Source organism: Microtus oregoni, unplaced genomic scaffold, assembly GCF_018167655.1.
Source record: "Microtus oregoni isolate MIOR12 unplaced genomic scaffold, Mior012 000023F_ref0000262, whole genome shotgun sequence".
Lineage (NCBI taxonomy): Eukaryota > Metazoa > Chordata > Mammalia > Rodentia > Cricetidae > Microtus > Microtus oregoni.
In genome coordinates, this window is record NW_024543082.1 from 28,295,385 (window position 1) to 28,310,596 (window position 15,212).

The following is a 15,212-nucleotide window of genomic DNA, read 5'->3' on the forward strand; positions in this document are numbered from 1 at the left end:
ATACAGTATTCTTCCTGCAGGCCTCATTACAGATGGTTGTGAGCCACCATGTGGTTGCTGGGAATTGAACTCAGGACCTTTGGAAGAGCAGGCAATGCTCTTAACCACTGAGCCATCTCTCCAGCCCTGGATATTCTTTCTTGACAACTCTTTTTGTTGTATATAACCTTACTATGCTAAAGTTAACATCTTCCTTTTTAATTAGACAAAAAGGAGGAAATGCTGTCGATTGATCCTCTTGTACAGTAATTAGTCTAATAAAAAGCTGATTGGCCTGTAGACAGGCAGGAAGTAGAGGTGGGGCAACCAAACTAAGGATGACAGGAAGGAGAAGGGCAGATTCAGAAGACACCAACTAGATGCAGAGAGAACAAGATGGGCACCCCATACTGAACAAAGAAACCGGCATGTGGCACAGTGTAAATAAGGGATATGGGTTAACTTAAAATGTAAGAGCTAGTTAATAATAAATCTAAGCTAGTTAATAAAAAGTCTAAGCTATTGGGTTTTCGAGACTGGGTTTCTCTGTAGCTTTGGAGCCTGTCCTGGAACTAGCTCTTGTAGACCAGGCTGGCCTTGAACTCACAGAGATCTGCCTGCCTCTACTTCCCTAGTGCTGGCATTAAAGGCATGCGCCACCACCACCCAGCTGTAAACAAATATTTATTCTCACAATTGCAGAAGCTAGTGGATCCTGATAGCATACATATCCCAGTAGTTGAGAGGCAGAGACAGGAAGATCTCTGTGAGTTCAAAACCAACCTGGTTTACAAAGTGAGTTACAGGCTTCCTGGGGCTACATAGTGAGATCCTGTCTCAAAAACCAAATGAAACATAACAAAAAACAACAAATAAACAATAAAACTGGCAAACAAATCAACCCACAATTGTGGAAACGTGGTGATTTTTTTTGTTTGAGTTTTAACAAATAAAGTTTTCCTGAAGATCAGAGTTAAGTCACTAGAGGCCATGCAGTGTTGTACACACCTTTAATTCCAGGACTCAGGGAACAGAGGCAGACAAATCTCTGCTAGTTCAAGCCCACCCTGCCCTACATGAAGTTGACTCAGTCTAAAAGAGAAACAGAGCTCACACAAAGGTGATCCCAATACTTGGGATCCCACACCTTTAATACCAGTACTAGGGAGGTAGAAACAGGAGGGATATGGCTAGGTGGAGAGAGGAATATAAGGTGGGAGGAGACAGGAGTTCAGTACAGTCTGAGGCAGCAGTCTAAGGACTTAGTCTGAAGAGGCAGTCTGAGAACTAGATTGCCCCTTTGGTCTGAGCATTGGTAGAGATATGCCTTTAATTCCAGCACTCAGGAGGCAGAGGCAGGTGGATCTTTGTGAGTTTAAGGCCAGCCTGGTCTACAAGAGCTAGTTCCAGGACAGGCTCCAAAGCTACAGAGAGACCCTCTCTCAAAAAACCAACCCCCCCCCCAAAAAAAAAACACCCCAAAACAAAAAAGAACTCTAGTGGCTGGTAGATCTGCTTCTCTGATCCTTCAGTTTTCAACCCTGACAGCTGACTCTGAGGTTTTAGTAGTAAGAACAAGTAGAATTTGTACTAGAGTGGAAGCAGAGAAATCAAGACCAGGGGGATGGGCAAGTTGTCCGGTGAGTGGCTGGTTCTTCACACAAGGTTTCTTCTATATCCTCAGTCATGAAAGGGGCAAGGCAGTTTCCTGAGACCTCTTCTGCAAAGACATCAATCCAGATGGTTCCACCCTCATGACGTAATCACTTCCCAAAGCTCTCACCTACTAAAATTATCTCCTTCACTGTTGGATGACAAAATATGAATGGCAGGGGCCAGATATTCAGACTAGAGTAGCTATGCATACCAGCCTTGCTCATTGGAGTGTTGTGATTATTAGACATATGCACAAGGTGGTAAGAAAAGAAGAAACAACCTTTCTTTATGGTTTCTTTTTTGTCTTTTCTTCTTTCTTTCTTAAAGACATCTTTTACTACTGAATTTCCTTTCCTAAAATAAAGCTAGCATGCCTTATTTTTAACCCAAGGATTCTGGGTCACCAGCTTAAGTAACTTACCCTAAAGACCCTTGAAACTCTAACAGAGACCCAGAATGCCATGCAGTCTTGTTCGTGGTTTGTGTTTGCTAGTGTGTTTTAATTTTAATAGCATCCTAATATGCACTTCACACCCTAATCTGATAGAATAAAGCTACAGTAACTTGAGCTTTAATCTTTCCAATAGGCAAGCTTAAACCCATTTTTACATGATCTGACGGAATATTCAGCCCTGCCCCAGGGTTTCTAATTCTGTGGGATTATAGTGTGGCCTGACAGTTTTGCTTTAAACATTTTCTCTGAAATTGTTGAAATAGCAAGTATAGGCAACACTTTAAAAATCATGGGCTAAGGGATTAAACACATTAATTTACCAAAATTAAAACCATTACTAAAAGGATTCAGAACAAATAATATCTTTGCTGTGTGGATGAAAACCAGGCTGGAGGCATGTATAAAATGCAAAGTTAAGAGTAGTAGGCAAAGTTAAATTTAATATTTCATATTTGCAGTGACTATGATGTGTTATGCTGAAGTCTCAAACTCTTTCTATTATAGATGGCTAAAATTCAAAATATTTAAAAGTTAAAATGTTTTATGCTTTGACTGGGAATAACTTTTTTCTCTTCCTCATAGATAGGTGTTTTAGAAATTTGAACTAAAATGAGAAGCTTTTTCCTTACCTATCACAGACAAATTGCTATACTTTGGGATAAAACTGGTCTGAGAGGTTGTTTCCTGTGTTTGGACCTTGAAGATCTATTCCTTTAATCTTGGGAAGCAAACTTCCTAAAGACAGCATCAGTGGGAATAACAGGGACTAGGATGGTGGGACAACCTAAGAGGACTTAACAATATGGGTAGACATTGAGATGCTTTAAAGAGGAATAAAAGCACCATGAGCATGAGGATATCCTATATTCACAGTTCAGTCTTCTAAGTTCTGGAATTAGAGGTGTATGCCATCATACCAGACTTTTTTCTTTTTTAAAACAGAATTTTCTGATCATATAAAATAATGGGTTTTTGGTATGTTATTGTCATGTATGCATGTTATATACCCCGATCACATTCATTCTTCATTCCCTCCTATCCTTATTTATTCCCTTTTCTATACTTTATGTACTTCTTTTCTAAATTCCTCTTATGGGAGAAAACACATTTTCTACGAAACTGATATATTTTGTTTAACACAATGACATCTAGTTCCATCTAATTTCTTACAGATGACATACTTTTTTCTTTCTTGACAGAATAATAATTGTTTAATGTATTGAATTTTCTTTGCCCATTTATCACTGATGAGCAACTGGATGAGTCCACAGCTGCCTACGGTGAACAGGGTGGTGGTAAACACGGTGTACAGGCATCTCCATTCCATGATGCCTTGGTTCCTTTGTTTGGATATCAGGAGTAGAGTGGCTTATTATACACTTACACTAGTTTTCTTCTCAGTCTTCTGAGGAACCACCATACTGATTCCCATAGGTACTATTCAAATTTAAATTCTCACCAATGGTATATTGAGTGTCCCATTCCATTGTTTACTCATTGATAACCATTCTGATTTTCTGGCTGGGGAGAGATTTGGTTTTGATTTTCATTTTACCAATGGCTAAGATGTTTCAATGGCATCTATCTTTAAACACTCAGGAATCACCTTAGGACAAACAATTTCTGAGAGATGCTGGACAAGAAGACAGAGATCTGGACTGTGGCTGATATGAATGCAATCCTAGAATCTTAGTATCACGTATCAGTATATTAATAGACATATATCCAGATAGATTCAATGCTATGGTCAATCGTATTGTTATTGTTTTTTTTTCATGTGATAGCTCCCCAAATAACTTGCATATACAAACAATATCATGGGAACTCAACAATCCAAGTTCTTAGTAGAAAAAAAGTGGGTTTTCTATGTTCACATGAAAATCTGACTTTAGATTCCTGGCCTGATTTCTAGGTGAGAGATTCTTGGTGGCTTCTCCCTTCCCCTACCCCCCAAGGAAAAAAAGGTCATCATTTTTATCATTGGATCAAAGTATTGAATTAGAAGCCTACAATTTATCCATTATAATTAACACACATGGTGTCTAGTAATAGGATAAGCTGCCTTATTTACTGTGTAAATAGCTTGCAGAATTAATTTCTATAAAAGCAAACAATTTTCTAACTCATATAATTTCTGTATCCCTGAGAGTCTATAACCCATATTTTTAAGCATTGGATTAAACTCTCAATATGTTTTGACAAACTAACTTTTTCTCTGTTTTTCTATGGTAAAATTTAACCAAATAGGAAGATGTGAGAACAGCAACAACAATTCAATTATGCCTGCAGCTAAAATTACACGGCACTATTGCCTTGTTTCTGTGGGCAAGAAACCTGTCTATTTTCTAAGCACCAACACCTTGTACCAGATAGCCTTACATCTGGTGGAATCCTCCTCTGTGCCATTCTTGTTTGGAGCCTCATTTGAATTAGGTTGTTAGAACTATGTGGACCTCCTTAGATTTTAGAGGGGGACAGATACTTTAATGAGCAATGACATTCAAGATTCCCTTCAAAGACCATAAAGGAGGATTGTCAATCTTAGCATGAGTGGGGAGTTTCATTCAGAGTCACATTCTTGCCAGTTTTCACTGAGAAGTATTGGTTAAGAATGATGCATTTGCAAGATCTCTGCCCCTCCTCTCCTTTAAGAACAAGAGTAAGAAAACTTGGCTTGTTATCAAGTCCAGAGAAAAATGTCAAGTCAAACTTTAATTACAAAGTCAGACACAGAAGAGAAGCATTCTTGTCTCTAGATCAATAGTTCTCAACCCACTGGTTGCGACCCCTTTGGGGAGTTAAATGACCCCTTCACAAAAGTCACCTAAGGACATTAGAAAACACAGATACTTACATTATGATTCATAACAGTAGCAGAATTACAGTTACAAGGTAGTAATGAAATAATTTTATGGTTAGGGTTCACCACAACATGAGGAACTGTATTGAAAGGTCACAGAATTAGGAAGGTTAAGAACCACAACTCTAAAGATTGTTTCTGAAAGTCTACATCTGTGTTTCAAGGATGTGTATAGAGCTATGGTACTAACTGTACAAAAGTCATTTCCTATCTTTTCATGTTTTTTGATTTTCAGGGTTTCCCTGACTTGGGAAGAACTAGTGTTGCCAAGTTCCTGAGTATGGAATTTACAAACAAACCAATCTACCTCACAAGCCTCCATTGAACCCTGGCATTTCAGGCCAAGTGTCTCTAGCTTTAATAGCCCCAGGACAAGTACCAGCCAGCTTAAAACACTCTCCTTATACTGCAGAGCCGGTTAAGGAAATACTCAAATTAGCACATCCTAAAACACTTGTTTCTCTCTCTTAGCCCCATTGTATCTTCAGAAGTCACATGGCTCTTGCCTTGGTTGTCTGTATTTCTTCTGTTCCGGATGACCCTCACATTTCCCCATGTGACCCTTGTTGGAATGTGTCTTGTTTCTAGAGATGCGCAAGTATAGGAAGTTCTTTCTTTCATGGAAGTCATTTCATATCTGTTTGACTTATCCTGCCTGATTTGAGGAAATTCTGAGAGGTTTTAAAATAGAAACTCAACTCCTAGATCTGCTCAGCAATCCAGGCACAGGAAGTAAAGAGCTCATGCAAACATCCCAGGTGGTTATACGGGAAGTTAGAGTTCATGAAAATATCTCAAGTGGGAATGTGCTTTGCATGCAGGGGAATGGTAACAGACCAGTTGACCTGGAGACTGTTATCTGAGGTGAAATAAATTCTTATTTGAGTGGAGGAAGGAGAAATAGGAACCAGATCATGAGTCCCACGGGATCCTGAAGATAAGGACTGGGAGTCTGAATGAAATTAACTAAAGGATGTGGACCAATGGGTGAGATTATCTAACTTCTGTCTAAAGGATTACCCCATGGTCCAAGCAGAGAGAGAACTACAAAGAAGGAAAGTAGGATTTTCCCCACTGTGGCAAAAATAACTGAGGGAATCAACTTAAAGAAGGGAAAGGTTTGACTTTGACTCCAAGTTTCAGATGTGCCAGTGTGTGGCCTGCTTCAGTCCTGTGATGGAAGAATAAGTACATTTCAGAAGCACATGGCAGAAGAAACTGTTCATCTCATTGCAGCAAGGAAGCAAAGAGAGAAAAGAGGAAGCATGAGTTGTAATACCCTGTAAACAGGCACTCCCGGTTGACATTCTGCCAGGTCTCACTTCCTAAGGCCTCCTCACCAGGGAAAGTTTCCAGGCTTTCTACACGTAAGCCTTTAGAGGATGTTCAAGATCCAAACTCTAGCACAAAGGTAGTGTTATAATAAAAAAAAGTGGGTAGAGTTATACCATACAACAGGGCTTACAGAGGAAGTATATTGGAAGAGGAAAGAGAAGGGGGCAGAAAGGGGAACAGAGACTGTTCCCCGGGGACAAGAATGGCAGGAGAGTGAGAGGGGTGGGAGGTGGGCAAAGCTTGCCTTTTATAAGGAACGTAGCAAATGTGCACAGGAGGTGCTTGTAGTGACTGAAGTTGAGGATATATCTTGTCAGGACCCTAAGGGCAACCCAGTAAAGATGCTTGAATACCAGCTAGGTAGGAGCAGAAAACAAACAAACAAGAAACCCACCAAACCAACTTGGGCTACTACAGGAGTTGAGGCCACAGAAACAAGAAAGCAGCTGTGATGTGGAATTCCCCTCTGTATGCTGTGAATACCATTGGTTAATAAAGAAACTGGCTTGGGCCTGCACAAGGAACTTAGGTATGCGGGGAAAACTAAACTGAATGCTGGGAGAATGGAGGCAAAGTCAGGGAGAAGCCATGTAGCCCCACCAAAGACAGACACCAGAACTTTACTCGATAAGCCACAGCCATGTGGCAATGCACAGATTACTAGAAATGGGTTAAATTAATATGTAAGAGTAACCAATGAGAAGCTAGAGCTAATAACAGACCAAGCAGTGATTTAACTAATACAGTTTCTGTGTAGTTATTTTGGGTCTGAGCTGCCTGGGAGCTGGGAATGCACTAGCGACTACCCTACAACACGGCCGTAGGCATGGAGCCTAACACTTTGCAAATGAACAGTACAGTAAATAAAATAAAAGTTTAGGCTGAGCTCATCAGGGATGACCACACACACTCATTGTAGAAACAGTTGAAAGTGTCTCTTCCAGCTAGCTGGGACCATATCCAAAAGTTTGGGGACAGAGGTGTGACCCTAAGTGTCCAGAACACTGGAATTTTAAGGGCAGAGACCTTGTCCTGGCCTCTTGCTCAGCAGCTGCAGGCAGCTTTGCAGAGTAAGCAGTTTGAAGCCAGGAGTTTTAACAGAAGTTAAGGGGTTAGCCAGTGGAATGGAGTTCTGCACAAATAGGCAGCTAAGATGAATTCTTAGCTGGAGGAGGTTCTGTACAAACAAGCTAGGACACCCTGACCTTTAATTCCTAGAATAGAATTGGCTAGTTTTCCATGGGATCCACCAAGGAGATCAGATTCTAGTTAAACCTGGAAACAACCTCAGCAAGAACACAAGATGGAGGAATCTCTGCTCTGCCTTTTGTTGTCACATTAGTGTGGCACAAATTCAGAACCCTGCAGTGAAAATCATCGTTTGTTGACAGAATGAAGTTATTCACCAGGGAAGAGCTATCATACAGCGAGTTGTTTGGTTTCCCAGATTCTCAAGACCACAGTGTCTCACGCAATTCACAGCATCATTTATCTAATGCTCAAGCAGTCCCTGTCTCACAGACTGTTTCCTTTGGTCCCCATATTTTCTACTATATGACAAGGGAATAAACTTTGCCATGGCAAAGGTCTTGTCCTAATTAAATATCTAGAGAGTAGATTATTTACTGGCCCACAGGCTTTGTGTATGAAGAGGACATTGTGCTGTCTAGTTTTATGACAACTCGACACAAGGTAGAGTCATCAGAAAGGAAAAAATACCTCAATTGGGAAAGTGCCTCTATAAGACTGGGAGTTAGGCAAGGCTAAAGGGCTTTTTTCTACTTAGAGGTTGATATGGGAGAGCTCAGTGGATTGTGGGTGGGGCCACCCACTGGGTTGGTTGTCCCCAGGGTCTATAAGAAATCAGGTTGAGCGAGCTATGTGGAGCAAACCAACAAAAAGCACTCCTCCATGGCCTCTGCATCAGCTTCCGGGTTCCAACCTTGCCTGACTTCCTGCCTTCACTGTTTTGATGATGAACTGCTATGTGGAATTGGAAGGTAAAATAAACTGTTTCCTTCCCAAGTTGATTTTGGTCATGATGTGTCTTATGAGTTCTAATTGGTCTTAATAATAAGAACCCAGAGTCAGATATCAGGGTAAATGCTGAAAGATCAGAGAGACAAAAGAGCAAACAGTACCCAATTCTTACCTTGCTAACTCCTCAGTTGAAAAAGGATTGAACGCCTATCTCTTCCCATTTTATATTCCTTTCACCACCCAGCAATATCACTTCCGGCCTATCTGTATAGACCTCCAGACCTCAGTGGTTAACAAATGGACAGCTTCACCCTCTGATCTTCAGGTGAATTTTATTTGTTAGAGCACAAACAAAATATCACCACATTTCTCTTTTTTTTTTTGTCTAAAGTAAAAAGGAAGGTTATAACTAATATAAGAAAAACTGTATACAATATATATAGGCAATAAATACATCAACAATGTCTAATCCATTAGCAAATGACAAATTCAGAGTAAATACTCCATGTCTATCCTATCTTGATGAATTCAAAATGTTGTACCTGATTCTTTTTCTATTCTAACTTGCAATACAAAACTATCTTTTAATGTCTCTCTCAAACTTAGACACTTTACACCTCTTTAGTGAATTTCTTTTCTGAATCTGGTAACAAAGGAAACTGTAATTCTAAAGACTTCAACTCCATCAGAGACTTAAGAAGGAAATAAATATTTATTTTCTGAATCTGGTAACAAGAAAAACTGTAAGTTGAATTCTCTTGTTTTAAGGATATTTGTTGTTAATCTCTCCCCCAAAAAATTACTTCAAGCTCTTTGCTACAATTCACTTTCTGCCCATAATTTGTTATTTTCACTGTTAGTAAAAGGTGCTATAATTTCTGTTGGATATATTCTTGTTAATTGATGAAGTATTATATTTTTCCCTTTAGAATCAACTCAGGTCTTTTCCACATACGTTTTTAATTTTTCACTCTCTTTATGTGGCAAAAATCTGTTTTAAGATAGGAGAAGGCCTGCTTGTTGTTGAAATAATCACACAGAAACTGTATTAATTAAATCACTGCTTGGGCCATTAGCTCTAACTTCTTATTGGCAAACTCTTACATATTAATTTAACTCATCTCCATTAATCTGCGCATCACTATGAATCATGGCCTACCAGCAAAGTTCCAACACATTTGTCTCCAGTGGCTCCATGGCTTCTCCCTGACTCCACCTTTCTTCCTCCCAGCATTCAGCTTAGTTTTCTCCAGCTAGCTAAGTTCTGCCCTGCTATAGGTTCAAAACAGTTTCTTTATTCATTAATAGTAATCACAGCACACAGAGGGACTCCTACATCACCTCCCCTTTTCTGTTTAAATAAAAATGAAGGTTATAACTTTAACATAATATCTACCCTCTATAGAAATATTCTTTTAGGAGAATTCTTAGAGAGTAAGATAACCAAAATGCAATCAAGCTTTAGATTTGAACTATCCACATATGCATCCTATCATTTCTTTTCCACCAAAACCAATTCTTTCTCAGCTTAACTGATAATTCTCTTGGACTATTTAAGTCCTTGTCATCATCTAAGGTTTTGAACAAATTACTCAGTTCATCATTTTCTACCCCAGTAGTAGGCCATAGATAGGCAATGTCTCCTAGCAATCTTTGAAAGTTATTAAGAGTCTGCAACTGATTTCTCCAAATCTGTACCTTTTGGGGTGTAATTTTTTGTAAACCTATTTTATAGTCTAAATAATTAATAGAATCTCCTCTTTGTATTTTTTCAGGAGTAATTTGTGATCTTCAACAAGGCAATTTTTTTTTTACTTTAAACATTCTTTTTAAAGTATCTACATATGAGTCAGATAGCAAAATGTCATCCATGTAATAGTAAACTATAGATTGAGGAAATTGCTTCTGTATTATTTCCAAATGGCTGATCTACAAAATACTGGCACAGTGTGGGGCTATTTCACATTCACTATGGGAGAACCTTCTACTTATATCTCTTAACATTCTGAGAATTACTAAAAGTAGGCACTGTGAAGGCAAATTTTTCTCTGTCTTTTTCTTTTAAAGGTATAGCAAAGAAACAATCATTTAAATCAATAACTATAAGAGGCCATCCTTGAGGCAATAAAGAAGGCAAAAGAATCCCAAACTGTAGAAAGCCCACTGACTGAATCACATTATTAACAGCTCTTAGATCTGTTACCATTCTCCATTTTCCAGATTCCTTTTTATTAACAAATACAGGAGAATTCCAAGGACTGGTTGATTTTTCAATGTACTGAGGATTTATCTGCTCCTGTACCAACTGCTCTAAAGGCTGCAGTTTCTCTATTGTTAAAGGTCATTGATCAACCCACACAGGTTTATCTGTCAACCACTTTAAAGGTAAGGAGGGAAGAAGCAAGATGTGAATGCCTTGCTGAAAGAGGTACTGAGCCATGTGGCTAACACAGATAAGAAATATGGGCTAATATATGTTATAAAATTTAATATGAAGCCTGAGCTAATGGGCCAATCAGTTTATAACTAATGTAGACTTTTGTGTGGTTTCTTTGGGACTTAATTATTGCGGGAATCAGGAAGGACGGAAAATCTCAGACAACAAGGGTGTTTGTGCCTTTGAAAGATCAGCCTGTTATGTAATTCTACGTAAAGATAACACCAACCCACCAGGCCTAGTGGTATATGCCTTCCTGCAATCCCAGCTACTTGAAAATCTAAGGCAGGAAAATGGCAAGTTTGAAGACTTCCTGCTCTATAGAATGAGCTCAGTGCTACCCAGGGTACCAGAACTCTCTATTCAAATTTTCAAAAAAGAAAGGAAGGAAGGAAGAAAGGAGGGAAGGAAAGAAAGAAAGAGGTTGGGGCCATAGATTAGCAGTGTTACACTTGCCTTGCTATCATACACTGAGTCTTAGATTCAATTTCCAAGTGTGCAAAAGAACAAAATAAGATCAAATAAAACCAATCCCAGATATAAGTGATAGAGTAACAAGATCCTTTTTTTTGCCTCCCAAATAATTTCTTTTGTAGTTAAAAAATAATAATTTGTCAATTTCTCCAAAAATGCTTGGTGCCTTTGTTTATCTCGTGTCCCAAGAATATACTTATTCTGCATTTGGATAATTGAGTTCTGAGAATTAGAGCATTGTCGCTATGCCGGATGCTATCACAGAGAATGGCAATCAGTTAAGTTTCCATGAGGAAGGAACATTTAATTTGAGCCTAAATTATAAAGAAAACCTTGCTATTTATAGATAAGTGAAACAAATAAATCAAACTGATGTGAAAGTCCCCTCTGTATGCTGTGAATACTATTGGTTAATAAAGAAACTGGTTTGGCTCTGATGGGGTAGAACAGAGCTAGGCAGGAGGAAACTAAACTGAATGCTGGAAGATGGAAGGTGGAGTGAGAGAGAAGCCATGTAGCTCTGCTTAGGACAGACATACTGGAACTTTACACAATAAGCCACAGCCTCATGGCAATACGCAGATTAATGGAGATGGGTTAAATTAATATGTAAGAGTTAACCAATAAGAAGCTAGAGCTAATGGGCCAAGCAGTTATTTAATTAATATAGTTTCTGTGTGGTTATTTCAGGGCTGAGCTGCCAGGCCGCGGGGAAACAAACAAGTGGCCTTACTACAGCACAAGACAGAATAAGTTAAAAAGAAAGAGGACCTCAAACACCCATTTACTTTTTATGTAGTCAAGACACAGGTATGAGATCAACCAATTTTCACATAGCTTGGTGTGAGGAATATTTCCTAACGCAAGCCGCTTTGCTGGCACAAAGAAATCCAATTAAAACAGATTAAACCAAATGAAATGCCTAGGTTTTATTAAGCGCAGCACCCTTGGGTGGCTGAGATCGTGGAAGAAGAGACAGGAAAGCAGGAAGCACATGCAAATCCAGAACCATGTGTTCCTCCTCTGGGTGTCCAATTAAATACCCTGTGGGAGTGGTCCTGACCCTCTGACCCTCCCCTAGGGAGGGGTCAGGACCTGGCATGCTGGGATTTGGAGTCCAGAGCAATGCAACTCCCAGGCCAAGGGGCTTGAAAACTTTAACAGTCACCTTCTGATGTAAAGAAACTTCAGCTTGAGACTGGAGAATGGGTCGTTAACTCCCGAAGAGTTGAACATATGTCCCAAGCCTAAGCTTTCGTCCTTGTTTGTGAGGTGACAACATTGATGCCATCTTCTCACAGCCAACTCTGAGAAGGAAGTGAGACAGGATTTCTGAAGGGCCTATCGTAACGAAATTGTGGTTTTGATTCTGACAGTGCAAAGAGCAAACTGTCCCAGCCCTCATAGCCATAACTCAGGCCCCGAGGAAAGGAGCGAAGTGGACAGCTCTGGCGAGAGAGACCGCAGCACCACACATTTTTAACTGGGGCAGGAAAAAAAAAAAAAAGCTTATCAACTGGGAAGTTCCATGTTTACAGGAAACAGCAGCCTTTGTCATATCCCTGCTTTCAGACCTTGGATCTTCTTTTCTTCCTGTTCTGCTTGATTCCCTCTTTAAAATAGAAGTTATTAGCTGGGCAATGCTGGCATGCAACTTGAAGGACAGCACTCAGGAGACAGTGTCGGGCAGATCTCTGAGCCCGATCTACAACATAATCTAATGTACTGGCAAGGACAGCCAGGCCTACACAGAGAAACCCTGTCTCAGGGGGAGAAAGTCACGGTGTTAAGAAAGGGAAATCTTCCCATGTAGATTAATAGAGAAAGACAAGATCTCCTGAGTAAATTGGGAGCATTAGGACCATGGTAGGGGGTTGAAGAGGAGGGGAGAGGCAGGAAGGGGAGCAGAGAAAAATGTATAGCTCAATAAAATCAATTATAAACAAACAAACATAAAAACAAAGTAACATATCGAAAGGAAGGAAGGAAGGAAGGAAGGAAGGAAGGTAAATCTTGGGGGAAGTTAATTAGTTGTTTGAGCTCAGTTAAGCTGAGAAGAGAAGCTTGGGAAATAATGACTCAGACCCCTTAAGTGCTGCCTGGAGCTGGCTACCAGCAACTGAAAACTCTATTTCCTTCTAACTTCCCGCAGAAGTCTGGGGAAAGGGGAAGGCCTGGTGATATCCCTTCTGTCCACAATGAACTATAAAATTTTTTCATTCCATCTTGTCTAACTACTCCCAAACCAACATTACACACATACACACACACACACACACACACACACACACAAAACAAAACAACAACAAAACCCATCATTTGCTTTGGTATTATCACCAAGGGAATTGTTTTCAGAAAACATTCACCAAGATATGTTACTTGTGGATGAACAAGAAACTGCTTCCTCTTCTAAATCCCTGATCATCTCTGAATAAATGAAGTTCTTTCTTTAACTAAACTTAAGACCAATGTTGCATTATTCTGATAATGAAATCAGTGACCGCCTTTATACTGAGTGAGAAAGCAGCAGGATGCTGTGTGAGCAATTATGCTCCCGAAAGAGATCCTAAAGGAGATCATTTTACAAGAGTAGAGAATAAGCTCTTCAGCTTCAGTGTCAAAGAGGCCTAGGTTCAAATTCTTTCACGGTTTCAAACTAGCTGGGCCCTTGAGCAAAATGCCTTTCCTCCTAGAAAAGAATGCCAGGTACTCTTCCTGAGCTTCTGGCCTACCATAAATGGTCATTCCTTAGGCCTGCGACTCATCTGTGGTCTTTCCACTGCTGTCAGCACCTTCTCACTGACGGACAAGACCTATGACGAAAGGAGGTGAGGTTACAGTGTTAGTTTGATGAGAATGCCCCCCTCCCCTTGTAGGCTCCCATATTTGAACAACTGGGGCCCAGTCGGTGGTGCAGTTTAGGGAGGTTCAGGAGTCTTGCATTTGTGGGAGGAAGAATGTCACTGGAAGCAGACTTTGAGCACTTAAAGACTCACAATATTTCCATTTTCCCCTCTGCTTCTTGCTTATCATAAAGAATATGAACTCCCAGCATCCTGCTCTAACCCCATGCCTGTCTCCTGCTGCCGTACTGTCCCTGCCCCCTTCCATTATGGATTCTAACCTTTTGGAACACTAAGGCAAAATTAATTCTCTCTTCTATAAGTTGCTTTGGTCATGGAGTTTTACCACAGAAAGAGAAAATTAACTAAAACAGTGTCAACAGCTGAAGAGCTTTCTTTCTTTTTTTTTTAAATTTTCATTCTTCGTTTGTATATTACATTCTGACTATAGTTTCCACTCCCTCCCCTCTCCCAAATTTCCCCTGTCCTCACCTCCCCTCTCACCAAAATTCACCTCCTCTGTACCTCCCCTCAGAAAAGAGCAGGCCTCCCAGGGACACCAACCAAACATGGCATAGCAGCCCCCTCAAACATACACTATTAGGAATCCAACAAGAACACCAAGCTACATCTTAAAACCCATGTACCCTCCTTAAAGCACAGAAACTCAATCCACATGCAAATGCTACCGTGTGTGGTTAGTGTTTAATAGCTGGTTACTAAGTGACAGAACTACCTCCATCTCAAGCTGTTACGTGTACAAAAGATCTGAGGTCAAAGATTGAAGCCAACTTTGAACAAGAAACTTCTAAACAGAGAAAGAAAAGTATAATCTTGTAGCCCGGGACAGGCATGTGGGCTAGGTGTGAAGGTAGGAGAGGACAGTAATGGGAATTTGGGAGAGGTACTCTAAGTACTTTTGTGAGTTTGACTGTCTCTGATGAATGTTTCACACTCACCCACTCCTCAGTTTTTAATTTTCAGGAATTTTTATCTTTTCTGAGACATCTTCAAGCAGAATGAATCCCCCCATTCATTATGTTTTTGAGGCTCAGTGCTTGCCTTCACTCCAGGGCTATGTTTTTGTGCCTTTGCTGTAGCATGTTCATCTTCATACCCCGATTTCTTCAAGAATCCTGGCTTTAAGAGATATTATCCGTGTAGAGTAAATGAATCAGTGGATTGTAGTGACCA

At 40.0% G+C, this 15,212-nt stretch overlaps 1 protein-coding gene across 1 annotated transcript in view; it reads right to left on the bottom strand.

Annotated features, from left to right (window-relative positions):
- Positions 1-13,916: 13,916 nt before the first annotated feature.
- LOC121461634 (soma ferritin-like) overlaps positions 13,917-15,212 on the bottom strand; it is a 44,389-nt gene continuing 43,093 nt past the window's right edge. Inside the window, 1 exon segment of the mRNA XM_041672724.1 lies at positions 13,917-13,988. Coding sequence (XP_041528658.1) covers positions 13,917-13,988 — 72 coding nt within the window.